This window comes from Crotalus tigris, unplaced genomic scaffold (genome assembly GCF_016545835.1).
Source record: "Crotalus tigris isolate CLP2741 ecotype Arizona unplaced genomic scaffold, ASM1654583v1 scf7180000023772.879304, whole genome shotgun sequence".
In the NCBI taxonomy this organism is placed as follows: domain Eukaryota; kingdom Metazoa; phylum Chordata; class Lepidosauria; order Squamata; family Viperidae; genus Crotalus; species Crotalus tigris.
In genome coordinates, this window is record NW_024100175.1 from 458415 (window position 1) to 486056 (window position 27642).

The window sequence follows — 27642 nt, forward strand, 5'->3', positions numbered from 1 at the left end:
TGATGACTGAATGAAAATCACCCAGTATAATAAAGCATATCCTTCTGAAGGTTTTTTCCTTAATCTGCAAAAAAATTCACAGAGCTCATTCAACCCCACCATGTCATATCTGACTTTAAACAGAAAAAGAGCTTAATGTTTTTTGCATAATAATTGTAAAAGGTATACACAATTAAATAACCTGACACAAATAATGAATATAGAGAATGAGATCGCTGGGAGATCTCAGAATGAAGATCTCATAGGCCATCTTAAGGGCTCTATTCTACTTTGCACATAGAAATGTCTCCCACTGATTTAAAATCTTCTGAAAACTAAAGGTTTTTTTCTTCCCAAGAGTAATCATCTTTCTGCAACTTTTAAAGAGGGTGCCTCTCTATAACATAAAATATCGTATTTACAATCCACCCTAGGCTCTCTAATAATCCTAAATTCTCAGTGTCAACTATTATTAAGAACAATAATGTTACACAGTACAATTTCATATTTTACCTAATAATAGCCACCCAGGGTTGCTCAATAGGACAATTTTCTCATAACAAAGGAGGAGATTTAGGAAAGGAAAATTATCCTTTGGATTTTTTTAGCCAATTAATTCAAACATCTAGCATGTTTACAGTTAACTTTAGGCAGTGAAAAAAATAGCTTTGAAGCTGGTTTTGTAAAAGCATCAGTGTTGTTTATTAAGGGCAACTGGAAGACAAGTTCCTGCTAACAGAAGTTCCTTAACATGTGATTAGGCAGTTTACTTTATAAAACTATGATAAAAATATAAGAGATCCTAAATAGTGTGTGGGGCGGTTGCTGTTCATGGAAAGAATATATAACATTTTCAGACAATCTCTGAACAGCAGAACATTTCTCAGATAATCAAGAGCACTGCTTAAATGACAATTATCCTACAAACAATTGTGTGATGGAATGTTAACAGAAATATGTGGATTAACTATATGAAAAGTATGAAAAAGGATTCCTTGTGAAATAACAATGTGAAAGAAATATTTTTCAATTACTGTACTGCAAACAACAAGTATGTGATGCATAAGGTGTATAATATTCATAAGGAGAAAAATAGCTGTAAATAATGTAGTCAAACAGTATAAGGAACAGTTAAGATAAAGAGATTAAAAAGTACACAGCAATTTTGATGCCAATAAACAAACTGTTTAAGAAATGGGTAATATGATATATAAGAAATATCTAGCAGAGCGAGTGTGATTAAAAATAAAATGATTGGGGACTTCCGGTTGGGATGCTGTGCTGATGGCAGCTTTCTTTGGGCTGCGAGCCCTGTGATTGTGTAAAAGCGGGCGGAGACAGTGAAAATCAACTGTCTTGCGGCTTGGAAACCTCCTCCTTGGGAGAAGAGGGGGGGAGAGTTCACCTCAGGTAGAGGTAGAGCTTCCCTAGACCTCCTTAATTATTTGGAGGTCGAAGGGTTTGAGTTGCCTCGAAGCCAGAGGCTTTTTCTCCGCACTCCAGGACGCCTTTGTTCTGAGTTTTAGGAGCAAAGCAAGACGCCGCACCCACATCTGCACTTCAAAGGGACTTGTGAGTAATTTAAAAGCAGACAGAGCTGACCAGGAGAAGTTAAAATTGTGAATGCTTGAAACTTTAACTCAAGGAGAAATAATAATCTCCATACTTTAATTTGACTTAAAGGAAAAAATGGCACCGGAATATTGTTTCTTTGTTTGAAAGGACAGTGTTAAGAAAGAGCTACATTTGGAAACAAAGTTTAAATAGTGTATTAGACTTGGGCTATTTACTTAAAAAGCAATTTTTACAGAGTATTTTTTTCTTTTTTCCTTCTTTTTTCTGGGATTTCGCTTTTTATAAGACTAAAATATTATCTAAATATATGACTATGAAGGAAAAGGAAATGTTAAATTGACAGGTTTTGAAAAAGTGAAAAAGGTTAAATATCTGGGAGTATATATTACAGCTTCTAATGCAAAATTATATAAAAATAATTATGAGATATTATGGTTAAAAGTTCAAAAGGACTTAAACAATTGGAAAAAATTGCAATTATCTTTGTTGGGGAGAATTGCAGCTGTTAAAATGAATGTTCTACCAAAGTTTCTTTTTTTGTTTCAAATGATACCAATTTTGAAAAAAGATGCCAATTTGGATGAATGGCAGAAGGGTATTAATAAATTTATTTGGGCGGGGAAAAAACCAAGAATTAAACTTAAGATCTTACAAGACGTACGGGAAAGAGGAGGACTTAAGGCGCCTAATTTGAAATTATACTTTGATGCAGTGGTTTTAACACTGGTTAGTGATTGGCTTAATTTAACAAATAAAAGTATACTTTATCTTGAGAGATGGGATTTATTATATGGGTGGCATGCATACTTAATTTATAATAAAAAAGTTGACCAAGCTTTTAAATCCCATATTTTAAGAAGTGCTTTATTGCGTGTCTGGAAGAAGTATTATTATAAGTTAAATTATAAATTACCAATCTGGGGATTCCTGGACACGCGATAGAGGGGGTATCTATGGGTGTAAATTTGGATAGGATTTCTTATAAGGAACTACTTAAATTGGTAGGGAATGATTGGCAATTAAAACCATTAGTTGAGTTAAAGCAAGAAAATATTGTACAATCTTGGTTTCAGTATAATCAATTGTTGGCTAGGTGGAAGTTAGATCAAAAGGTTGGTATTACTTCAATGGATGAGAATTTGGTAAAACAGATTAAAGATCAAAACCGAGCGCATATAAAGAGAATTTATAATGCTTTAATAGAATTGGATTCGGAAATGGATTTAGTTAAAGATTGTATGGTAAAATGGGCCCAAAATATTCAGGAACCGATTCCATTGGATATATGGGAGGTAATTTGGATTAGAAATGTAAAATTTACCCAGGCCCAAAATTTAAGAGAAAATTTTTATAAAATGTTTTATAGATGGCATCTGGATCCTAAAAAGTTTTCTTGTATGTATCCTAATTTAAAGCCCAAATGTTGGAGATGTGGTGGTTTGGATGCTACTTATTTTCATATCTGGTGGACTTGCAGAAATATAAAAGCTTTTTGGATTAAGATTTGGTGGAACATTCAAAAGATTTTTAGGAGAAAGATAAAGTTTACTCCACAATTATTTTTATTGGGTGTTATTGTAGATTGTGATGTTAAAGAAATTAATTTGATGTTGAATTTGATAACAGCTGCAAGGTTATTAGTAGAGCAATATTGGAAGAAGGATTGTTTGCCTACCATAGAAGAATGGACGCTTAAAGTGTCAAATTTAGCAGAAATGGCTAAGATTTCTGCTTATTTGAAGGATCATTCACAAGAAAGATACATTTCGGTTTGGAGAAAATGGATAGATTATATTCAGAATAAATACGGGACTAAAAAGTTCCATTTACTTTATGAGTAAATTTTAGAGTATTATTATTATTAATAGTTTATTATAGTGGAATTTTTATTAGTTTTATTATTATTTTTAGTATTAGTATTGTTTAACAATTTGGATATTGTATTGTTCAAGAATTAGGATATTAACTTGTTTATATTATTATGTTTATTTTTATGTTAAAGGGGAGTTAAAGCGCATTATGGACTTGATTATTTGTATAGTTGGTTAATGTTAGTTAGAGTATGATTATTATATTTGTTACCTTGTACTCAGCTCTGGGAAGTGGGGGAGGGAGAGGGGGGGTTTAAGGTGGGTGGGTTTTAGGGTGTATATTGTAACTTTTATAAAACTTTTCAATAAAAATAATAATAAATAAAATGATTGGGAAGAAACTAACTCTAGGGAATGTTGAAACAAGTATTTTAGAGATTTGAATGAGTGTGACAGTAATGCATTACATATGCTATAAATGTTACTGTCCAAGAAAAATGATGAAAGGGAAGTCACAATTGCAGTGAGAATGTTGAAAAATTGTACAGCTGTAGTTGCAGATGGCATAATTGCAGAAAAATTAAAATCTGGTTTGCTTCTGGAATGTCTTTGCAATTTGCTTAACAAATGTGAAGATTATCTTATAAATGGCAGAACAGCATTACTTTTTCTTTACACAAAGCCAAAAGTAATAAAATAAATGCAAAAACTATAGGAAAATTAGTATGTTTAATGCTCCCAAGAGTCTCTGAAAAATTTCTCACTGAGAGGAGACAATAATCAAAATTTGGGAAGTGTGGCCTTATATATGACAAGGAATTGACATAGTTTGGTTTTTCACAAGTTACTGAAAAAGTGTGGACGTAAAAAAAAAATTTTATTCCAAGTTTGATGATTTAGAAAAAGCACACGATGAACACACACTTATTATTACAATCCAGGATCAAAATAACAAAAAACAAGTCTTATGGCATAGGCACAGAATTTAGATAGTGTAGAAATGTCAGGTTATTTACATTTTAGAAAAAAGAAATACCATTGGTATGAACAACCAGGCATCTACAGTGAGGCAAAAAAGTATTTAGTCAGCCACCAATTGTGCAAGTTCTCCCACTTAAAAAGATGAGAGAGGCCTATAATTGTCATCATAGGTAGACCTCAACTATGAGAGACAAAATGAGAAAACAAATCCAGACAATCACATTGTCTGATTTGGAAAGAATTTATTTGCAAATTATGGTGGAAAATAAGTATTTGGTCAATATCAAAATACTTTGTTATATATCCTTTGTTGGCAATGACAGAGGTCAACTGTTTTCTGTAAGTCTTCACAAGGTTGGCACACACTGTTGCTAGTATGTTGGCTCATTCCTCCATGCAGATCTCCTCTAGAGCAGTGATGTTTTGCGGCTGTCGCTGGGCAACACGGACTTTCAACTCCCTCCAAAGGTTTTCTATGGGGTTGAGATCTGGAGATTGGCTAGGCCACTCCAGGACCTTGAAATGCTTCTTACGAAACCACTCCTTCGTTGCCCGGGCGGTGTGTTTGGGATCATTGTCATGCTGAAAGACCCAACCACGTTTCATCTTTAATGCCCTTGCTGATGGAAGGAGGTTTGCACTCAAAATCTCACGATACATGGCCCCATTCATTCTTTCCTGTACACGGATCAGTCGTCCTGGTCCCTTTGCAGAGAAACAGCCCCAAAGCATGATGTTGCCACCCCCATGCTTCACAGTAGGTATGGTGTTCTTTGGATGCAACTCAGCATTCTCTCTTCTCCAAACACGACGAGTTGTGTTTCTACTTTGGTTTCATCTGACCATAGGACATTCTCCCAATCCTCTTCTGGATCATCCAAATGCTCTCTAGCAAACTTCAGACGGGCCCGGACATGTACTGGCTTAAGCAGGGGGACATGTCTGGCACTGCAGGATCTGAGTCCCTGGTGGCATAGTGTGTTACTGATGGTTGCCTTTGTTACGTTGGTCCCAGCTCTCTGCAGGTCATTCACTAGGTCCCCCCGCGTGGTTCTGGGATTTTTGCTCACAGTTCTTGTGATCATGTTGACCCCACGGGGTGAGATCTTGCGGTGGACCCCAGATCGAAGGAGATTATCAGTGGTCTTGTATGTCTTCCATTTTCTAATTATTGCTCCCACAGTTGATTTCTTCACACCAAGCTGCTTGCCTATTGCAGATTCAGTCTTCCCAGCCTGGTGCAGGTCTACAATTTTGTTTCTGGTATCCTTCGACAGCTCTTTGGTCTTCACCATAGTGGAGTTTGGAGTGTGACTGTTTGAGGTTGTGGACAGGTGTCTTTTATACTGATAACAAGTTCAAACAGGTGCCATTAATATAGGTAATGAGTGGAGGACAGAGGAGCCTCTTAAAGAAGTTACAGGTCTGTGAGAGCCAGAAATCTTGCTTGTTTGTAGGTGACCACATACTTATTTTCCACCATAATTTGCAAATAAATTCTTTCCAAATCAAACAATGTGAATGTCTGGATTTGTTTTCTCATTTTGTCTCTCATAGTTGAGGTCTACCTATGATGACAATTATAGGCCTCTCTCATCTTTTTAAGTGGGAGAGCTTGCACAATTGGTGGCTGACTAAATACTTTTTTGCCCCACTATATCTTTTAAGAATTGGCTTAGTTGGGAGTGTAATTCCTTGAAAAGTCTACATAGAATACTGGATAGGCTTGAATTATGAAATGTTTTGTATGAATATAGTTGAAAATTGGGGTTGCTGATTTTGAAAAAAGCGTTATGTAATGAAAGCTAAGCATCTGCAAAAACAAACTGAATGTTTGTTGAATATTTGAATGTTCAGCATTGATCAATTAATCAGACAACCATATGCAATGCACTTTGGCTATTTAATGCATTTATGAATTAAATACAATTGAACAAATTAAATAAATTAAAAAGTTGCCTCCAGAAGTTGTGGGTGCTCCAACACTGGAGGTGTTTAAGAAGAGATTGGACAACTATTTGTCTGAAATGGTATAGAGTTTCCTGTCTGAGCAAAGGGTTGGAGTAGAAGACCTCCAAAGTTCATTCCAACTTTTTTTTTTGTTATATAATGTTGTACATTAGCAGAGTATTGGTTAGGGATATACATACAGTACATATTTACTTTTAAATGGTGAAATGCCATATTGTTAGACTGATTTAATGCTACAGCAGCTAATAGGGACTAAACATTAATCTGTCAAAAATGGCTCTTTGTTGTGTGGGGATTCCAACTTAAAAAGTAGTTTTAATCATGTTTTTTTCTTATCTCTTGTTTTAATTTATTACATTTACTTTTTATTCCTTTTGGTACTCTGATTGTTATGCTCCATTTCAAAAGAAATGATTGTTGGATGGCAGAATTATGTGTGAACGTGTGTGTGTGTGTGTGTGTGTGTGTGTGTGGATATATATACACACACACACACATACACACACACACATGAATACTTAATGCCAATCTATAATGCTGAATTGCACTGCAAAACTAGTATTATAGTAACTAGAGAATGTAAACCATTCTGAATTTATAAACATACATCATGTTTTGATATAAATAGGATAATTTACTTTTATTTTTATAGCTGAGTAATATTATTAAAATAGTCATTTCCATGAACATATTCTACTTTCTCATATTTTAGAAGTGTCAATATGAAGAAGAAAACTACTAACTCAAAACATAACCTCTTTAAAGTGGAAATGATATTTGGTTCTATTATATTTATATATAATCTTAAAGAATTAGTTCAGGCCACCTCATTTGCTTCAAATACAGATCAACTCATGACCACAATTGAGTTGAAAATTTATGTTGCTACTTGAGACATTTGTTCCATTTTGCGAACTTTTTTGCCATAGTTATTAAGTAAATCATTGCAGTTGTTAAATTAGTAACATGGTTGTTAAATGATGTTAAATAAATCATTGCAGTTGTTAGATTAGTAACATGGTTGTTAAATGAATCTGACTTCCCCACTGACTTAGCTTGTCAGAAGGTCGCAAAAGGTGACCCCGGGACACTGCAATTGTGATAAATAAATCTGAATTTTGATCGGGGATGCTGCAATGGTTGTGTGAAAAACAGTCATAAGTCACTTTTTTCAGGGCCGCTGTAACTTTGAAAGGTCACTAAACAAACTGTTGTAAGTCGAGGACTACCTATAAAGCTTTTAGTATCCGTCATAGTTACATTTGGCATGTCTAATAAATATTACATGCAGAGGGGAAAATTAAAATCAAATTAACGTTTGGTGAAAAAACATAGTTCTCTTTTCAATAGAATTTATTGAAAAGATATCTAATTCAGCAAGATAATTTAATTTACATCTACAGCAATCAGATTTTTTTTACTCAAGGGAATTGATACAAACTCTCTTGAATTATGCTTGCTATACTATATAGCATTAGGCAGAAACAGTTTAGCTTTAATAAGCTGATAGCCTGCATAGAATTTCTTCTCTATGTAAGCATTTTCTTTAAAGCCCCATGCTGTTTGCTGCTCAGTCTATGCCAGAGACAGCAAAGATTACTCCTTTAAAACCTGTAATTTATTATGAGTTTATTCATACCCTTCAAATCACTCAAGGGAATGCCTATTTGAAAATTCCCATGGCAACTGATTTAGTTTGGCAGAGAGACCCAAATTCAATCCTTTTATCCTTAGACTAAACCATTACAATGGTAATTCTATTCTGTCACTCTGAAGAGACTGCTAATTACTGTCCTTGGGGTCCCAAGACAGATTTTCCATTCAGATTAAAATGGCATTGGATGGTCGGAAATAACAGTAACACCTTTTTGGCACATTAGGACTACATACAAATATATATGGCTTATTAGGAAGACTCTGTTATTGCAAACTCAATATATATATCATGAACAAACATTTCAAACTATATTTTCTAAATAGAACTTTATATGTTTGAGTCAGTGACTAAACTGACTCAAATTTCTGGAGTCCTTAGTCCTTCATTACCCAGCTAGGTAACATCATCAGTGTAAGTAAATGTGGGGTTTGCTCCCTGCTTATATGTAGTAACCTCCCCTGCCTATTTCTGGTGGGGGTGTGGTTTTCTAAACTGACTTGAATATCAAAAATTCAAGTTACATTCCCCATTTCCCATCCACAATGCTCACTGGTGGTTTTTCTCATTCTAACCTACTTCATAGACTAGTAGTTGTAGATGTAGACGCGAATGATGTAGAACTGGCCACGCCCACCCAGTAGGCCACACCCACTCCATCCACGCCCACCCAGTAGGCTGCACCCACTCTGGCCACACACATCCGCCCTCCCTGAGGGCAACCGCAATGCTGATGCGGCCCTCAGTGAAATTGAGTTTGATACCCCTATTGTAAAGTATTCAAGACAAGTATGCCAATTAGCAAATGTTTTCCCCTTTGGAAAGAAAATACCATATTGCAGAAATCTATGCATCTAACATCATTTGAGTAACAGCTACTTACTTATAATGAATACTTATATTAAAATCCATGTTTTTATGAAAGGTGATGCACAGCCACTAAAAATATGCAAAAATTATAGAGATTCAATAGAAACCAGTACACTTTATCCTTAAACTAAAATGTCCTGCTTAATTATCTCTTGTGTTCAAAACCTTTAAGTATCAAACCAAGGAATGTAAATGCCGATTATGCTGTCATACACTTTAGATCATCACTCAAGCAGCTTAACTGTGTTCGTCAACAATAATTTAAAGAAAATGCATAATAATTTATGCAAACTGACCATTTATCATTAGAAATAGATGGTTGTATGGAGGCTTAGCTTATTTACAGGTGTAACAGACAATTTCAACTTTGTTAAGATGTGGCATGTGCATCAATCGGAGAACTGTTTAAACAGATTAAAGTAATTTTCAACAGGCACTTCAAGTTGTTTAAATTTATTGCCACTTTATTGTCAATTTTATAGTTCCTAGCAAGGGTACAAAATAAAAAGCTAGTCTCAATCATAATTATGTTATTGAACTTTTTTTTTATTTTATGAACTATTGGAAATAAGATACGAGGACTTCACAAGTCTTCACAATACTATTTTTTAAGATTTACCTACTCGTCTTATTGTTATTTAGGGAAGCGCATAAACTATATCACTATTCTGCATTTAAGAATCTTAATTTCAATCCACTCTTGGACTAGAACTAGAGAAATACTATATTTGCTTATACTGAAACTTTGCCATTTTAATTTCATTCTCCCAACAGAAATAACCTTTTGAAAGAATCCATTGTTCCTTTCTCTTTTAACCACCCTAAATTATTTGGTATCACCAAAGTCAAAATAACTCCACAGAACTGAAGATATTAAAATGCTTCATATGAGCAAAGTGGATAGACCTCCACTGTGAGAACTTTGTTTGCAATATTTCTACATCTATAGTTGTTTGTTAACTTGTAAGTAGATCATTTATTTTTTACACTATCCTAGCTATAATTCTAAAATGACAACAGCCAAGGAACTACTATTATGCCATTCATATCTTGCAGACAATTCCTATTGGCAAAACTATATAAAAAACCTGTATTTTGTCATATATCCCAAGTTCGTTTTAGAATGACATATTGTATACATAGACGAGTCAAAGTTATAGCTTGATAGTCTTTTTATCCGCACTCTTAATCGGCAAATGTACCAGTAGAAGTTGCAAACTGGGCTATGCTAAAATACATGTTTTACACTGTTTCCAAATACAAAGTATTCAAAAGTAGAATTATAATTTATAATCCTTGCATCTGAAACAAGAAAAACTCATACTGTTTGGATTATAAATAGTTGAATACAACCTCTAAAATAATAAATTTCAGCATTAACATAATTTAATGTTTTTCTAAAAAAAATATTACTATCATTTTAGACCCCTTAAATCCTCAAATATAAACCTTTAAGAATTTCCTATTATCTAGCGTTTGCATGAATGTTTTCTTTTTTTTTAATTCCAAAATGTCAGTATTTTCTATAAAATACCTAAAATAAATCACAATAATATGATTCAAATATATTTACTAATATTTAGCTTCATGGGTCAATTTCAGGGAATTGTAACTGTATAAGTTATACAGTTCATAAAATAAAGTGCATGTTTACAACTAACACTTTATAATCTTATAAAAAGGTAAAATACCTATAAAAGTTGCTTATTTTTACAACTTTTTAAATCAGAAAAATTACAGCCCAACTTACTTTTTCGGGGAGGAACTTATCAACCTTTGCAAGACCTGGAACATGACACAAAAACTGAAGTTAGAAAGAAGAAGCTCCTTACCTGTTAGGAGAATTCTTCCTTAGTCACCAAATACACAGGAAGCTCCATTCAACAAATGAAGACAATGTATTTGGTTGCCTTGCTTATCTTTCACTAATTAAAACATTCCCCAAAGAGGGAAACACTACAGATAGTTGATTAGACAATGGCACTCTGGAAGAACTCTATTTACAGGAAAGCAACCTCCATTTCTCATGCAGATGATCCTGCCCAGTCACAGGTTCAATTGGACAGAAAATATAGTACAGGTATCTGACCAGTTGCAGTTGTGTCATTATTAGAAATTAGATTAGATTAAGAATGTTAATACTAAAATTAGAATTAAGTGATTAAATTTGGAAGAGCAGAGACTGAGTAAAGCCATCACATTTGTAAAGCATATACTGTTGTCAAGTATTTTCAAGGAAAACGAATTTTTCTAAATATAATCCTCAAAGTGCAAATTTAGCTCCCTGTATAATTATCATAGAGGAAGCTAATTATTTCTTGAATGTTAACACTCTATACCACTTCTCAAATAATTTGTTGCAATATTTTATTCTCACAACAGCTCAGCGGTCTGAACAAGACAAATCAACAAACTTCATAAATAAGCAGAGCCTCAAACTCAAATCTTCCTTTCAAATCACACTGGCTTTAACCCCAAAGTTGACAAGCAGGTATCAGAATGTATGGATTCAAGATTTTATTTTGAGAAGAACAAGAATATTAAAAATGCAGCAGCTATGTTACAATGAAAACTGTCACAAAATATAATCTATGTAGTAGATCTACAATCCTAAAGATGTTTTTAAAAATATTGGCACAACAAATATATCGCCCTGTTTATGGCCCTTTCTAAGCAGCCAAGAACAAACAAGTCAAGGGATTTCAAAGGTCTAAATCAGATCTACAAAACTTGTAGAGGGGAAAGGGCCATATTGGTAAGTTAAAAATCATTATGGGCTCATAAAGAAATACCTGGTGCACCAATCAATTATTTAATAGCTAGAAAAGTGACACCAGCACTGGAAGTGGTGGTAAGGGTTACAAGTGCTCAGCAATGGATCTTTCAGGGTGACAGTAGGGTGAATTAATTCATTTTTTTAAAAAAAGCTGGCCAACTACACAAGACTGTTTAACAAGTCACATGTGGCCTGTGCACTATATGTTGTGCAGTACTGATCTACATAAAGAGGTGCATCTAACCTCTTAATAAAACTATACAAAAATGCAGAGATGTCTAAAGTAAAAAAATCACGATTCTTACTAATTTCCCCAACACTACTATCAAGGTCCACTGCAATCTCATTATGCTGGTCGGTACACATTATGAGAGGTATTCTGACTAGTATTCAGGCCTAAGAATTTTGAATTTTATAAATCAGCATCAATACTTTTGAGGTAGATTGATACTCCCCATACAGACTGCTGAGTAGTATTATTTCTAGGTAAAGGCAGCCTTATGTAGAATGTGCATAGTAATCTAAGACATTATAGCATGGTCATTGTGGCCAGGTTATACTTATTTTAAAAAGGGCATAAGAGACAAATGACCAGAACTGAAGAAAGCCAATCCCTGCAGCTACCCAGGCTCCAGAAATAAAACTAAATCAAGGAGTACTAACAAACCATAATCCTGTTCTTTGAAATGAATTTTCATTCAGAAATTCAATTTTACCAACTCCCAAATCTGGAACCACTCACTCACATTTTATGACATTTCAATTTCTGTTTACCAATCATCATCTAGCCTTCTGATCCCTTTATTACTTTACCTGATTAAATGAATTAATGTTGTAAAATTAATGAATTCCCTTGGAGAAAGTTATTCAGAAAGAATTCTATTAAAATAAGAAAATTGTATCTTTAAATCAGGTCTAAATTCTCTTCATGGCCAAAAGTATGATCAACTAGAGACACACTCTATAACAGATATTGAACTCCTAAATTTTAAAGTATGCCAGGAACTAATGTAAAAGAACTACTACCAATTTACAGAAGTAGTTTCGAAAATTTCTAAGTGTAATGATAATACAAAATTATTTTTAACTATAATTAATTATTGGTTGATATAGTTACTCAAAGGTTACCTGAATGTTTGTTGAAATCTACCTATTTTAAAACTTTACTATGGAGGCAATCTTAAAGATGCACAATCAGGTAAAGTACATAATCTATTACTGAAACCTACAGAGGATTGCATCACAATAAAACTTCCTGTTCTTTCTGAATTAGCTACACAGCATAAAAAGCAAAGTTGAAGATAATGACTGCATCTGTTTAGAAGGTTATAGAATATGATTTTCTATGGAAAAAAATAACATAGAACAATCTGTTAAAAATGCACAAACTACTTTCTGTTTGAACACAGCATAAACAATTCGTTGTTTGAACTTCCAAAACATTATGTATTGATACTTATAATGTATTGATAGTTATTATTTCCTCTAATTGCGAATTCACATGATTAGGTGACATCAAATATGGAATCAAAACAAAACTAGAGAAACAAACGGGCAGAACAAATATACTTGGGCAAACATCGAAGCAAGTAGAATCATAAGTAGAGTCATAAATGTTTTATATCCGAAAGAAAGATACTATACCATGTCAAAGAAGTTTAACAGATTGCGTGTATTTAATAGTTTCAGAACCATGCAATGTTCAATGTTGAAAAAAATAAAACAGAAAAAAGTCAACTGAGACATGAAGAATGAAGTCAACTGTTTACATAATTTATAATAAACTGGTTGGCTAGCAGAATGCTGAACAGAATTCTGCAAGTAGCTAAAGATACATTCAGCATTTTGTTGAGATTCCATTTGTTACACAAATGGCTCTTGGCATAGAAATTAGATACAATAGTTTACTTTTTTCATGCTACTATAATCACTACTTGGACTCAAATATGCTAAGCCATACTTTCATTTTAGCTCAGTGCAATTTATGAATCTGAGTGAAAAATTCAATGGAGCTGGCAAACAGTGGTCTACAACTTAATGTTGTGGTAACCTAAATATTACATCTTGTTCAACAAGCTGCGTGTATTAAAGATACTAATATCAATTTCTCCTACAGTATGACTATCAAGAGTAATATTTCCTGAGTCAAACTAAAAAGTTTATACCTTAATATTTACAAAGAAAATTTGGTAGAATCAATACAAACTAAGCTGAGTGAAAAATAGATTTCTAAATATAACTTGATGGCCTGCAGTTTAAGAATCACAGCCTTTAGTGTGATAGTATTTTAAACTACTAACATGATAGTCATTTTCTTTATGATTGTCCATATAGTCAAGAACATTTAGATAGAGGCACTCAAATAAAACTGTTTTCTTGTAAAAATGCAAACATTATTTCCCTCCAAGTAAAAATGGTAAAAAAATAAAAATAAAAAAATAACTGTAAATATGTAAAGCATATTTTGGATATATATCAAAATATTAACAGTGATAAAAGGATACAGAGTGCAAAACTCAAAATATAGATCAATAATAAACAATGATCTGTATTAAAAATATTGGCCAATTTTATGGTTTGTTATCTAAAATAAGAACTTAAAAAATACTTTCTTTTTGCATACTTCATCTTTATATCCTTATCCAAACCAACTAAAATCAATTTGGATAACATACATTAATTAAAAGTTTAATACAGTTCGCAGTCTAGATTTGAACAAAAAATCAGCACAATTAAACTTTAAACTCAATATATCTACAACTGAGATCAGTTCAGTTAGAAATGACTATGTGTAAAGCAAACATTTTCCATTTATGACCAAAAATGGAACTAAATTAGTTTATCGCTGAAGAATTGACTGATTAGCTACATGAGCAAAATTTAAATTAATGAAGTTTTTAGGTTTTTGTCTTAAGCCAGGGGTGTCAAACTCGCCTCGTCATGTGACATGTTGCGATGTATCACAAGTTTTTTCCCCTTGCCGGACTTGGCATGGTGTGTCTTCTGCCTGACGCATCCAGCCCGTGGGCTGGCAGTTTGACACCCTTGTCTTAAGGAAACAAACTATTCTATACAAACTATTTCCTTGATAAGAATGAACTTTCTTTTAATATTTGATTTTTATCTTGCTTTTATTTTTGACCCACATAAGATGGAGTATATACTTCATATTCCTCTTTCTATGAGATGGATAGGATTGAGATAGTATAAGCTGTCTCAAAGTCATCTAGCTAGTTTTCATGACTAAGAATTGGAACTCATAGTCTCCTTGGCCACTAAATCAAACCGGCTTTCAATTTTTACTAAAATTGCATCTTTACATGCAGTTTCAATTGTTCTCAATGGCTGAAACATGTAACTATTATCAAGCAAGGGTATTCAGAACTGATTTTAAGTAAAGTTGTACCATTCTTCTAGCATTTGTCATAATTTAATTCAGTAGTATAACAAAGACATATTTATGTCTCTCTGATCATTTTATTATAGTATCCAACTATTAAGATACAATTTTAGAAAAAAGCCATCTAACTTGAGTTTGTATGAAAAACGTATTCCAATTTTATATGGGTCTCTAAGGAACTTTTCTTTCTATATTAAGCAAACAGAATTTGTGTTTGTATTTTTGTATTTATATTTTTACATTAGTTTTCTTCCTCTGCATGTTTCTTTCTTTATAAATACCTATAACCAGACATCCTGCTCATGCACATACTTGGAATGAATATCCCCATCTCCAAAATGGTCTTTTATGGAACATAAATGATATAAGAAACTATTTTCTTATATAGTATAAATAAACTACAACCAATACACTGATTTCTTTGATACATTTCTCTGATATTTATGTTCAGCAGAACAATTTTATAACAAGAAAAATATTTCCTCAGTGAATTATGAAATCAAATCTCAAAATTATGGCTACAGTCAATAGTATTATATAACCTAGTGAGATGTGATGAACCCTCTTTCCACCCACCTGGATAGAATAGATAAGACTAGTAATTAGTAAGAGTTACTACTACAGAGTGTACATAAGTCATGCCCTGCTTAACAAATTGTTTTTCCTCTTAATAGGCCTCCTTATTATAAACTGTTTCTGAAAATTCCACAAGTTTAACTAATAACTTTAAAAGTAACTTACTACAGAGATGGGATGCTTTATTTAATTGAACAACCTCATACCTCTCCAGACAACAGTAAAAATTATCTGAAATATTCCTGTTTCTCCTATAAATCTATTAATTTGTCTTCTTAGTATGCATTAGTTATATATTACTCTTTTCAAATCAGAGAAAGTTGCTTTCGAAACAATTGATAGCCTACATTCAATCTTATTTTTATATTACAGTGCACCATATGCTTTAGATGAAAAACATTATATTTGAACATATTTCCTTTAACTAGATACTATGTAATACCACATGGAAGATAATATGATCTTAAGGAACACCTATCAAACATCAATATGTCAATAATATTACTTACTGCAGGTACCAGTAATTTTTTTACTTCTTCCACAGCCCTCTTCAATTTAATTTCTGCTCTATTTTGAGCATCTTCCACAGTGATTAATACATGCAAATCTTCATTCAGATGTTCCCAATTGGGCTTGCCTCTGTTTTGTTCTTCCTAGAAAAATGAAATATCATATTTAATTGGTTAGACTTAATTGCAGCAAGTCAGATTACTGGACAACATTAGAACCATATATGAGTATGTGTGCTTACATACTTCATAGTACATTTTGTATTTCTGAAAGCCCTAACAATTATCATCAAATGGCCAAAAAAGCACTTTCTGTGGCTAACAGGGAAAATTCAACATAAAAACTTTCTAGAGATTTCACTGAGTAAGAAAGACAAAGGAATAATTTGAGAACTAAGGATTTTCTCACTTTCTACAGGCTTCTTCAAGTCAGCAGCATAGTGAGAAAAAAACGGCAAGCGTTTAGGCGCTGTGCTGATCCCAGCGCTGCAAGGGGAAATGGAGAATTCACAAATGGGGAAAAAAGAACCATACAACCTGCTCTGTAGTTAAGTTTGAAACTGGGAGCCAAACTGACACGTCTTTTCTGGGCACAGACTAAGTCATGACTGGGAGGTCTCCTGGCCCAGGAGAGGCGTGGCAAATTTGACAGACTTAGTCTAATTGGGCAGGAAGACAGAGTTAACCCATTTGTGGATTCTCTATCTATCATGCTGGAGAAAGTGACAGTCACCTTAGGCTTTTTTTTTTTTTTGGTAAACATCAGCATCTTCCAAACATCCTTAATACATCCTGCTCATTTCAATAGCCCAATCTTGCTATACTCGACAACTCAGTTCATTATTACTATATACAAAATTAATTTTTTTTTCTTTTAATAGACACTTATGTTGTAGTGTGCCAATTTATCACACAAGCATTCCCTCATATAGAAAAACATTAGTCTACCTTATATGTCTATTATAAAAATTATCTCATTCATTTTAAGGCAATTGTTATTATTAAGTAGAAAGAGAACCTAAAAATTCCAGGAATTATATCAAATTCTGACTTCTACTTCCCCCCCCCCACTAGTTTTTATACATCTATAAAAGGTATCTGAAATACTATTACCGTATATTCCGGCGTATAAGGCAACCCGGCGTATAAGACGACCCCCGTCTTCGGCGCCGAGTCACATGCCTAGAAAGTCATCTTATATGCCAGAAACTACCGTAATTTCCGGCGTATAAGACGACTCGGCATATAAGACGACCCCTGACTTTGGTGCCGATTTTACCGCTCGCAAAAGTCGTCTTATACGCCGGAAAGTATGGTACTCCTGGTTTCTTTGGTTTCTTCTTTGTACCAGTTCATATCAAATTATTAATGTAAAGCCAAAGATGCAAAGGTAGTACATTGAAACCTTGGAATTGCACAATTACTGATGTGTATTTCAATTAACTTAACATATTATATTGTTTCCTATATATATGTAAACTGATCTTTTCACTATTATCCCACATACTTTAGACAAAATATCAAGAACTCAAATACACTTGCTTTATCTACTACAGTCACACAAATCAAATATTAATCTAAGCAAATTCAAATGTGTATTAATATCTTTCACCAAAAGAAATATTTGAATTGCCAAGGAGTAGGAAGTATAAGACCACTGTTTTCCATATCAAGCAAAGCAGATAATTAATTGCTATTCTGACATAGTCCTTTATCACCAAAATGCACATCACTGCTAAGTTTTTCTCAACATCACTTTACCGTGCTACATATCAAAGCAAAGCTGATGTTTCAGGGTCCTATTCACTCATTTAAGACAGAAGCATAAATATATTTTTAGACACTATTATTACGTACACTGAAAAAATCTAATTCTAAAATATAGAAAGGCGAACATGCAAATGTGATATTTTCTCCATAAAAGATTGCATTTCATTTTTCAGTTCCAAGAAGCTAGTTCACTTAATTTTGAATGCAGAGTAATTAGGCATGCAAATAATCTAGAAGCGCTTTGAAATTTTAGATTGTGTGCAATCAATCCTATTCTTTTTCTTCTGCACATAGAGACCTCTCATTAGAAGATAAATGTCTTCCAGATGTCTTTTTTTAAAGATCATACTATTAAGAAAATGCACAATATTCACAAGATATTATGAACTGGATCTAAATTTAGTTGTATATAAGGAGGCTGGATGCCAGAATACCACTGAGCAACAAGAACCCGAAATGGCAAATATAACATTTAAAAAAAAGCAACATACTTCATAGAGAGGGTATTTGGGAGAAAATGTAAATAAACATGGTGGCGCAGTGATTAGAATGCAATATTACAGATTAACTCTTCCCATAGCCAGGATTTGAACCTGACCAGCTCATGATTGACTCATCCTTCCTTCCTTCCGAGGTTAATAAAGTGAGGACCCAGATTGTTGGGGGCAATATTGGCTGAATCTGTAAACTGCTCAGAGAGTGCTGTAAAGCACAATGGAGCAGTATATAAGTGCTATTGCTATCACTAAACTAACTTACATTGTCATAATTTAAGAGAAAAATTATATAAAATGATGTAGTGTTGGTATATGATACCAACAAAATTATCAAAACTATTTCTAAAAGTATTTCAAACCAGTGCTGGAAATTCTGGTTACCAATTCATATAATGATGCAAAAAGTTTTAAGGACTAATACTGCTCAAAAATCAGAACTTTTTTTTATTGTGACTTATGGTACATTGCTACTGTAGATGGTAACTGCAACAAGATTATTGTATACACAATGATGAAAGAATAATGACATTTCCAGTGGAGGAATGAATTGTGAAAATGTCAGAATTTGCAGAAATGGAGAAACTGAGCTGACTAGTCAGAGAACAAACAACAAAAACTTTTTTTGAACAACTAGAACTTTATATTGACTTTTGTTAAAAGAATAAAAAAAAATGAATCAATGATTTATTTATCTGAAGACTAAGAAAGGACTAAATGAAAAGGTGAAGGTCCTTGTAAAGTATTTAGGAGAGAACACTGATTTTTGTGCACAGCCTAGAGTTGCTTTTGATAAGATGGGTGGCTATACAAATTTGATCAACCAATCAATTAATTAATTACTAAGAATAATATAATTATCTGTTTACAGGACGGCTAAATGTCATCTCTGTGCTTCTTTGGTTTTCTTTTTTATTTTCTTGCAATTTTCTGTTATTTTTCCTTTTATTTTGGTTTATTTTATATGAAAATTTTCAATACAAATTTTCTATATATACAATAATAAAATTATTATTAAAACTATTCAAAAGATAAATATAAGAGATTCATTTCATGTCATTTTTAAATGCAAAGGGAAATGTCTTTTCTATCTAATATGCAACATTTCTGAACTGATTTCCATTAAATGAAAGCATTAAGTGTCTTAAAATCTGTTAAATAAACAAAAGCACAGTGGAATTTTTTTTCAAATTCTTTAAATTGAATGCAATCTAATCACCATTTAAGATATTCATTACCACGTTTCCCCAAAAATAGGACCAGGTCTCATATTAATTTTTGCTCCAAAAGACACAGGGCTTTTCCGGTTAGGTCTTATTTTCGGGGAAATATGGTACTAAATGCGTCCATCTAGCTGATAATCTTAACTGGAGCTTATTTTTGGAGTGGGGCTTATATTACGAACATCCTGAAAAATCATGCTAGGGCTTATTTTCCGGTTGAGTCTTATTTTCAGGGAAACACAGTAACAGCATCTGGTAATAAAAATGGGTTGTGTTTTCAAAAATAATCTCATAACTGACTTTATTATAATTAAATTATACATATAAAATAACTAAACTTTCAACAAATTACTTTGTTGTTGTTATTTTAGTAGGTAAATGCTGAACAATGAAACTTGTTTGTCTCTCAAAATATCGGTTAAACTAATTGGAAAACCGGGAATCGTTTAGCTGCAGGATAATGAATATAGAATAACCACTAAAATTTCAACAAAGATAGCATTAGAGAGTGAGAGAAAAGTTTATATTTCATTTTTAAGTTTACATAGCATCTCTTTCTGTACAACTAGCTAACAGGACCATATTTCTACAGAAATCAATCAAATTTCCATATATTCACTAATTCAGTGAATCTTAACATTCTAGACTACAACGAAATAAACAGAGTTGCTTTAACTTCAAGGCCTTAAACAAGATATAGAGAAGCTTCTATTCCTATAGTATAACAGTTTTAGCCCACCTATCACATATACATATATTGTGGTGCTGATTAGAAGGGGCGTTGTCTTACCTGAACGCCTTTTCTCAGCATAATGATGGAGAATCTACGAATAGGTTAACTCTGTCTTCCTGCCCAATTAGATTAAGTCTGTCAAACTTGCCACGCCTCTCCTGGGCTAGAATACGACCCAGTCACAACAAAGGCAAAGCTATTGATGACAGTCCGATGTGTTGGCTCTCCTACCTGACACGGGACCTGATGGACACTAAGGGGTGGGTGTGGATTCCCCATCATCATGCTGAGAAAAGGCGTTCAGGTAAGACAATGCCCCTTCTCCAGCATGAAGATGGAGAATCCATGAATGGGACACACCAAAGCTGCCCTGTCCCTATGGGAGGGAATCAGTCTGGGCCTGTGTCCCACTATGTGGCACTACTTGCTGGAGCACTCTCCGGCCAAATGAGGCGTCTGCGGAGGCAAACCTATCCAGCTTATAATGCCTCACAAACAGAGAAAGCGAGGACCAAGTCGCCGTCCTACAGATATCCCCAATGGATGCCTGTGTCACCCACACCACGGATGTCACAGCACTGCGGGTGGAGTGGGCAGTGATATGGCTTGGGACAGGGAATGCGACTGATATGCTCTTGCAATGCAAGCTTTGATCCACCTGCCTATAGTGGAGGCCGAAACCTTCTGCCCCATGGAAGAGGGTTGAAAGGAGACAAAGAGGGCTTCTGACTTGCGAAAGGCTGAAGTTCGCTTAATGTAATGGCGTAATGCCCTGCAGACGTCCAAGGTGTGCCACTGATGTTCTAAGTCATGAGATGGATGAGGACAAAAGTCTGGTAGAATCACCTCCTGCATCCTGTGGAATAAGATATTCACTTTAGGAATAAATGACGGATCCAATCGAAGGACCACCCTGTCATTATGAAAAACACATAGGTCATCTCTGACAGAGAGCTGCCAGTCCCAAGATGCGTCCAGCCAACGTGACAGCTATCAGGAAGGCTACCTTCATGGTTAAGGACCACAGTGTACAAGTCCTGATGGGTTCAAATGGCAGTGAGATAAGGGCCTATAAGACCCGCAACAATTCCCAAGAGGGATATCGATAAAGGCGGTTTGGTATTAGTCGCTCCCTTGACAAAGAAGCACACCACGGAGTGCTGAGCCAATGGCTCGGAACTGTCACATGTAAATACCGTGGATAGAGCTGCCACGATGTCTGCGGATAGTATTGGGCGCCAAACCCTTGTTGAGCCCCTCCAATAAATAGTCCAGGATTCTTGAGATCGTAATGGCCGAGAGATCTAACTGGTTCTTTGCATACCAGTGACAGAAACTCCTCCCATGTGGAGTCGTAAATCCTATTTGTTGCAGGACGCCGGGATGCTTAAATCATAGCAATTACACCCGCCGAATAGGACTCCTGCGTCAGGAGCCACCGTTCAAGTTCCAGGCGGTTTACTGGAGCCACTGGGGTTCTGGATGTTGCAGAGCTCAATGGCTGAATGCAATGTGACCTGGAGGAATCCTCCATGGGGGAAGAGATGGAAAGGCCCACGAGGTCGACAAACCATGGCCGTCTTGGCCAGTGTGGAGCAACCAATATCAACTCTGCCCGTTCCTGCATATCTTCTGGATGACTGCTGGGATCAGAGGGAGAGGAGGAAAGGCATATAGCAGGTCCTCGGGCCATGGGCCGCGGAGGGCGTCTGCCTTCTCCGCCCCTGGAGATCGGAACCGGGAGAAAAACCTTGGAAGCTGGGAATTCGCTGGAGAGGTGAACAAGTCCAGTACTGGATGACTGAACCTCTCTGATATCTCCCTGAAGAGATCGGGATGCAGGTGCCACTCGAAGTGATCCACTGTCGACTTGCTTAAGAAGTCCATCTGCTGATTTGCCTCTGCCGAGATGTGCTCTGCCCTAAGGGAGGAGAGGTTGGTCTCTGCCCAAGAGCCCAACAACTGGGCCTCAGTCGTGAGGGACCTGGATCGGGTACCCCTTGCCAGTTCACATGGGCTTTTGCTGCCACATTGTCCATGAGGACTAGGACATGTTGTCCCACCACTCTGTTGCTGAAGTGGCGTAGGGCCAGATGTATGGCTCTGAGTTCCAACCAGTTTATGTTGTGCTTCAGGTCTGACCGGGACCACCGGCCCTGAGCCAACTGAGACCATAGGTGCACTCCCCAGCCAAACAAACTGGTGTCCATAGTCAGGGTAAGCCGGGCTGGCTCCTTGAACAATGAGCCTCTGGCTACCGCTGGGGAGGTCCACCACTAAAGGGATCTTAGGGTTTGAAACGGAACCCTTACCCTCTGGTTGGAGGAGCTGGTGCCCAGCCTCTGAAACGGAAGCAAAAACCATTGCAGGTTCCTGGAGGGTAGCTGGCCCATGGCACTATCACCATGCAAGAAACCATCTTCCCTAACAATTGGGAAAGGATGGCCAGTGTAACTACATGCTCCCTTTGGACCCGGAGGACCAGGGCTCAGATACTGTCCTGGCACTCCCGCGATAGATAGACCTTGCTTTGTCTTGTGTCTATGATCGCGCCCAGGTGAAGGAGGTGGGTTGGGGGAGCTGTCTGGCTCTTTTGGAAACTCACTGAGAACCCGTGGTCTTGGAGGGTCCTGATGGACAAGGCCAGGTCCGACTGAGCCGCCTGAATAGAGGGGGACTGGATGAGGATGTCATCCATGTAATATTGAATGCGTACCGGGACTAGCCTCAGATGAGCGGCCAGTGCTGCCAAGATCTTTGTAAATACTCTTGGAGCTGACAAGAGACTGAACGGTAGGGCTCTACATTGATAATGGTGGTTTATGTAACAGAACCTGAGGAACTTCCGATGGCCAGGAAGGATGGGAAAATGCAGGTATGCTTCTGTGAGGTCGATAAGACGTCAGGAAGTCGTCCCTTCTGATGCTGTCCAGAATAGACTTGAGAGTTTGCATTTTGAATTTTTTATAGGCAAGATGAGAGTTCAGCCCCTTTAGGTCGAGTATTGCCCTCCATCCTCCCGAGGCCTTTGGAACGACGAAGAGGATTAAGTAGAACCCCCTTCTCAGTTGTCCAGCTGGTACTGGTTCTATGGCCCTTATCTCCAAAGGTGTCGAATGGTCTCGCTCATGAGGCCCTTCTTGACTGGATTTTTCGACGTTGAACAAGAAATGAAATGTTCTGATACAAATTCCAGGGACAGGCCGCACCTGATGGTGTTGAGAACCCAGGTGTCTGTGGTGGTGGTCTCCCATTTGTGAGCAAAGAGAGTCAATCTGCCAGCTATGGGGGAGGTCTCCCTGAAGTCACTTGGATCTTCTGAAGGGACAGCCTCCCGTGCTCAAAAGGGCCGCTTGGCCTGGAATTGCTGCCTGGGTTTGGTAGCAGAACGTTCAAATTGGCAATCTGATCTGGCAGGGAAGGAATGGGGAGGCTCAGCCAACTCCAATCCTAACCCTGATTGAAAGGGCTATACGGGTTCAGCCATCTGTCTGCCCATCTGGTAAGGTGGGACATCACCTTACGTTTGTCCTTATTCTCCACTAGGTAAGCGTTCAGAGCCTCTCCAAACAGCTGACCGCCACGGTAAGGGGCAGCCACTAAGCACCACTTTGATTTTGCATCTGCTCGCCATTGTTTGAGCCACAGGAACCTGCGTTTGAAGCTATGGCTTGGGATGAGAATCTGGCAGCGTGTAGTGACACATGCGCCATGTATTCTGAGGCAGCCGCTAACTTACCCAAGTTCTGGTGTGTTCGTACGTCCTCCGGAGGAACTGTGGCCTGAAGCTCGCGAAACCAGATAAGAGAGGTTCTGGCGAAGGAGGTGGATATAGCTGCCCTTACCAACCATGCCAAGGCCTGGTGAGTCCTGTGGAAAGAGAGCTCAGATTTTCTGTCCTCCGCCTTCAAGGTTTCAGCCATGTCCCCTGACATCGTGGAAGAGGAAAATAGTGGCGTTAGAGGTTCATCTATAACCGGAACCTCCAGCAGTTCTGACAAGGCAGGGGCGACATTAAAGAGCCTTTTGTCTGTTCCCCCCAGTGTGGGGAGGGCGCCAGGTATTCCCCACTGCTTTTGAATAGTATTAAGAAAGAGAGGAACGGGGATGTGCCTTTGTGTAACAATAGGCTCGGAGAACAGCAGATTTGTGTCTTGGCTGGTGGATGGACCCGGTTGAGGCTCCTGATCAGGGCCAATCTTGGCAGAGGTATTTGCCTTGTGGAGCAGCAATTTGAATAACGCTGAGTCAAATAGGCCCACAAAGGGAGGAGGGTCTGGAGAAGGTTCCTCATCCTCCGATAACTGTATGCCCATTGCTCCGTACTCCTCGGAACGTGACTCTCTGTCTTGAGAGGATCGGATAGAAGAAATAGAACCCAGATATTCTGGGGTTCCCGCCTGGGAGAAATAAGATGGGATCATTGATGCCACAGATTCGGGTCTGGGAATCATCTGGGAATCATCTCCTCCTGTCTGGGTCTGCCCGATGGACAATTAAATTGGAGGGGGCAAATTGTGGCCCAAAAACTGAATCCTCAGCTGGAACCGGGGAGGCATGGCCTGTCCCCTTATGCTCAGTTTCTCAACTTTGGAAAACTGCTTTTCCAAGGCTTGGTGTCTCCTGCTGGCCTCCTTCTCAGCCGCCTAAGAGGGCCTCTTGCCCGAAATGGCCTTGGCCTTGGCCTTAAGTTTTCCCACAGCCTCCAGTTTGGAGGATTTGTGCTTCTTTTGGATGGGAGTGCCAGGAGCACCATGCGTGGTCTGAGGTGCCGTGTTGTCTGCCATCGCAATGGAGATATCTCAGTGGTGTTCTGAGAGGGATCTCAAAGTAAAGGAGCAGAGTACTGATCTGTGACTGTGTGTCACCACGATGGAACCAGCAAGTACTCTAGGTAATGGTGGCTGCAGGACCAACTTAATGGATTCTCGCACACCCACAACGCTACTGATGGCTGTAACACCAGTTAATGCACCTTCAGTGCACTGCTCAAAGCTTACTGTAGCAGCAAAACCAACAGGTGGTGACAGCCAGCACACACGTAACTCACTTAGTGGCAGCAAGATCACCTCAGTGATAACGGCTGGCACACTAGGCCTATTTGGTGGCGGCAAGGCCAAGAGGCATGGCCAGCACACTTTGTTGTTGCGATAAGTAGAGAAGCACCCTGTTGAGGCCTGGGGCTGTATGTGCTACCTCTTGTGAATGACCATCCACTATGAGAAACTTGGACTTGTGCTTCTTTGTCTAGAAATTGAAGATATTGAGTATCTTTATATGTGTATAAACAGTAGTATAAAGGCCTGATCTCAATAAGCTATGAGTACTGTGCAGCCTGAACGCTGTTACCCACAGAAGGCCTCAGTGGCTGGGAACAGTCACAGGGGAAGAACGCCCCCCCCACTGTTGCTTATTTTTAGATCTATGGACCTTGTGGCATTCTGACCACGCCCCATCCTGTTTCAAGCTCCTGTCTGATAATTAAGATTCCGATGCAAGGTTTGATCTTGTCTGTCTCTCCCTTCAGATTCAAATGAATATTAGCGACGCCTAAAATGGCGGCCACTACATAAAATCACCTCAGGAGAGTGAGTGCCGATCAGGAGAACCAGGAACAACAAAGGAACGCATCCCTTTAGCCAGTTAGTTTCTGGCTGAAGGAAGCAATCCAGGCCGTTAGGTGTTGCAAGCGGCAGTTGGGAGGACACTAAAAGGATTTTTAGGAAAAAAACGGCTCCCCATGCAGTTTTTAAAATGGCAGCCGCGACGAGCGCTGAAGAATGGGACAGCTGCCAGGGGCTTTCCTGAGCCTGCAGTCCAGTTGGCAAGGCCGATAAACTGCCTATGCACTGCGCTGGTCCCAGCGACTGAAAAAATAAAGGGAAATCTGATTTCAGCGATTTAGCCAAAATAAGGAGCTTAGAGCCAAGGCTGCAGCTGAATGGGAGAAAGGGGAAAAAAAACGCTGAGCAGTTTGTCGCAGCACTGATCCCAGCACTGCAATGAAAATAGAGGATTCACGAATGGGTGAGAACCATACAACCTGAACAATGAAGAATAAGTCTGAGAAACTGGAGCCAAAAATTTTACATCCTTCTGGGCATCAGACTAAGTCGTGATTGGGTGGTATTCTAGCCAGGAGAGGCATGGCAAGTTTGACAGGCTTAGTCTAATTGGGCAGGAAGACAGAGTTAACCCATTCGTGGATTCTCCATCTTCATGCTGGAGAAAATAAATCTTCCAAAGTGAGACTGAATTGGTGATGACTTCACCAAGTCACACGTGTGCCATCTTCCAGGATGTCTAACCCTAGTAGTCTCCATTCAAGCAACCTAAGTTCTGTATGTTAGATGGGCAGCCATACATTTTTTCTAATAATATTTATATATTTATGTTTCTAAGCCTAGATGTGGTTTGCTGGATGATACTATCCACATAAAATTATGCTCTTGGTACTGAAGTGATGGTAGAGAAAATACAAAATTTATTGGAAAACATTAACTGGAAAAAGAAAAAATAGAGGAGAAGGAAGAGGACCTGAGCTCATATTTAATGCTAGATACAGTATAATCATTCCTCAGTTTAGTATCTAAAAATATAGTCGAGCTAAAATTAGCTATCTTCTAAATTATGTTATACCTTAGTTTTATTTTTTTATATTTCACATAATAATCAGAACTCTATAAACATAACATTTTATTTTGCATACTTTTGCATTTATATTCTTATAAAGTGAAAGCTAAATACTACTGTCTTAAATTTTATAATTAATCTTTTAAGTGCTGATATAAAAATAATTAGTAGTCTTGAGATTAAAAAACTGAATCTATGTTTCATATCAAACTCTTAAAATACAGCTCTTTTTTTATATAAAAAACCAACCAGAAGATTTCATCTGTTTTTTAGTGAATGGTTAATTAACAATGAGTAGTGATATTATAATAGAGAAAACTCTTTTTCTAAACATGATATTGTCTTTAGGATTTTTGCAATGAACATCTCAGTCATAACTATACAACAGAGGAGCCAAGATTACAGACCTCAGTATTAAAATCAGTCATGATTTACAATCATGGTTAACCATGATTGTTAACAGCTATTTCTTAGTCCAGTCAGTTTATATATTAGGGTTTACTGAAATATGTAATTTCTCAAAATTCTTTGCATAATCCAAATATACTATGAATCCAATGGGCAGATTTTCCATTTTTTAAAAACAAATACAGCTGCCCCTCTATTCTTGAAAATAAGATTGCATTTAATTCTTTTTTAATGTTAAATTTAATTCTCTCCATATCTGGAGGATGTTACAAAATCCCA

At 36.9% G+C, this 27642-nt stretch overlaps 1 protein-coding gene across 7 annotated transcripts in view; it reads right to left on the bottom strand.

Moving 5' to 3' along the window:
* QKI (QKI, KH domain containing RNA binding) overlaps positions 1–27642 on the bottom strand; it is a 142419-nt gene that overhangs the window by 41540 nt on the left and 73237 nt on the right. For all 7 annotated transcript variants that reach the window (XR_005553989.1, XM_039321637.1, XM_039321636.1 and 4 more), the window contains exon 4: positions 16103–16246. Coding sequence is in view for 6 of the 7 variants with exons in the window: in XM_039321637.1 (XP_039177571.1) it covers positions 16103–16246 (144 nt within the window). In the remaining variant the exon portion in view is untranslated. The remainder of the gene's footprint in view (positions 1–16102; positions 16247–27642) is intronic.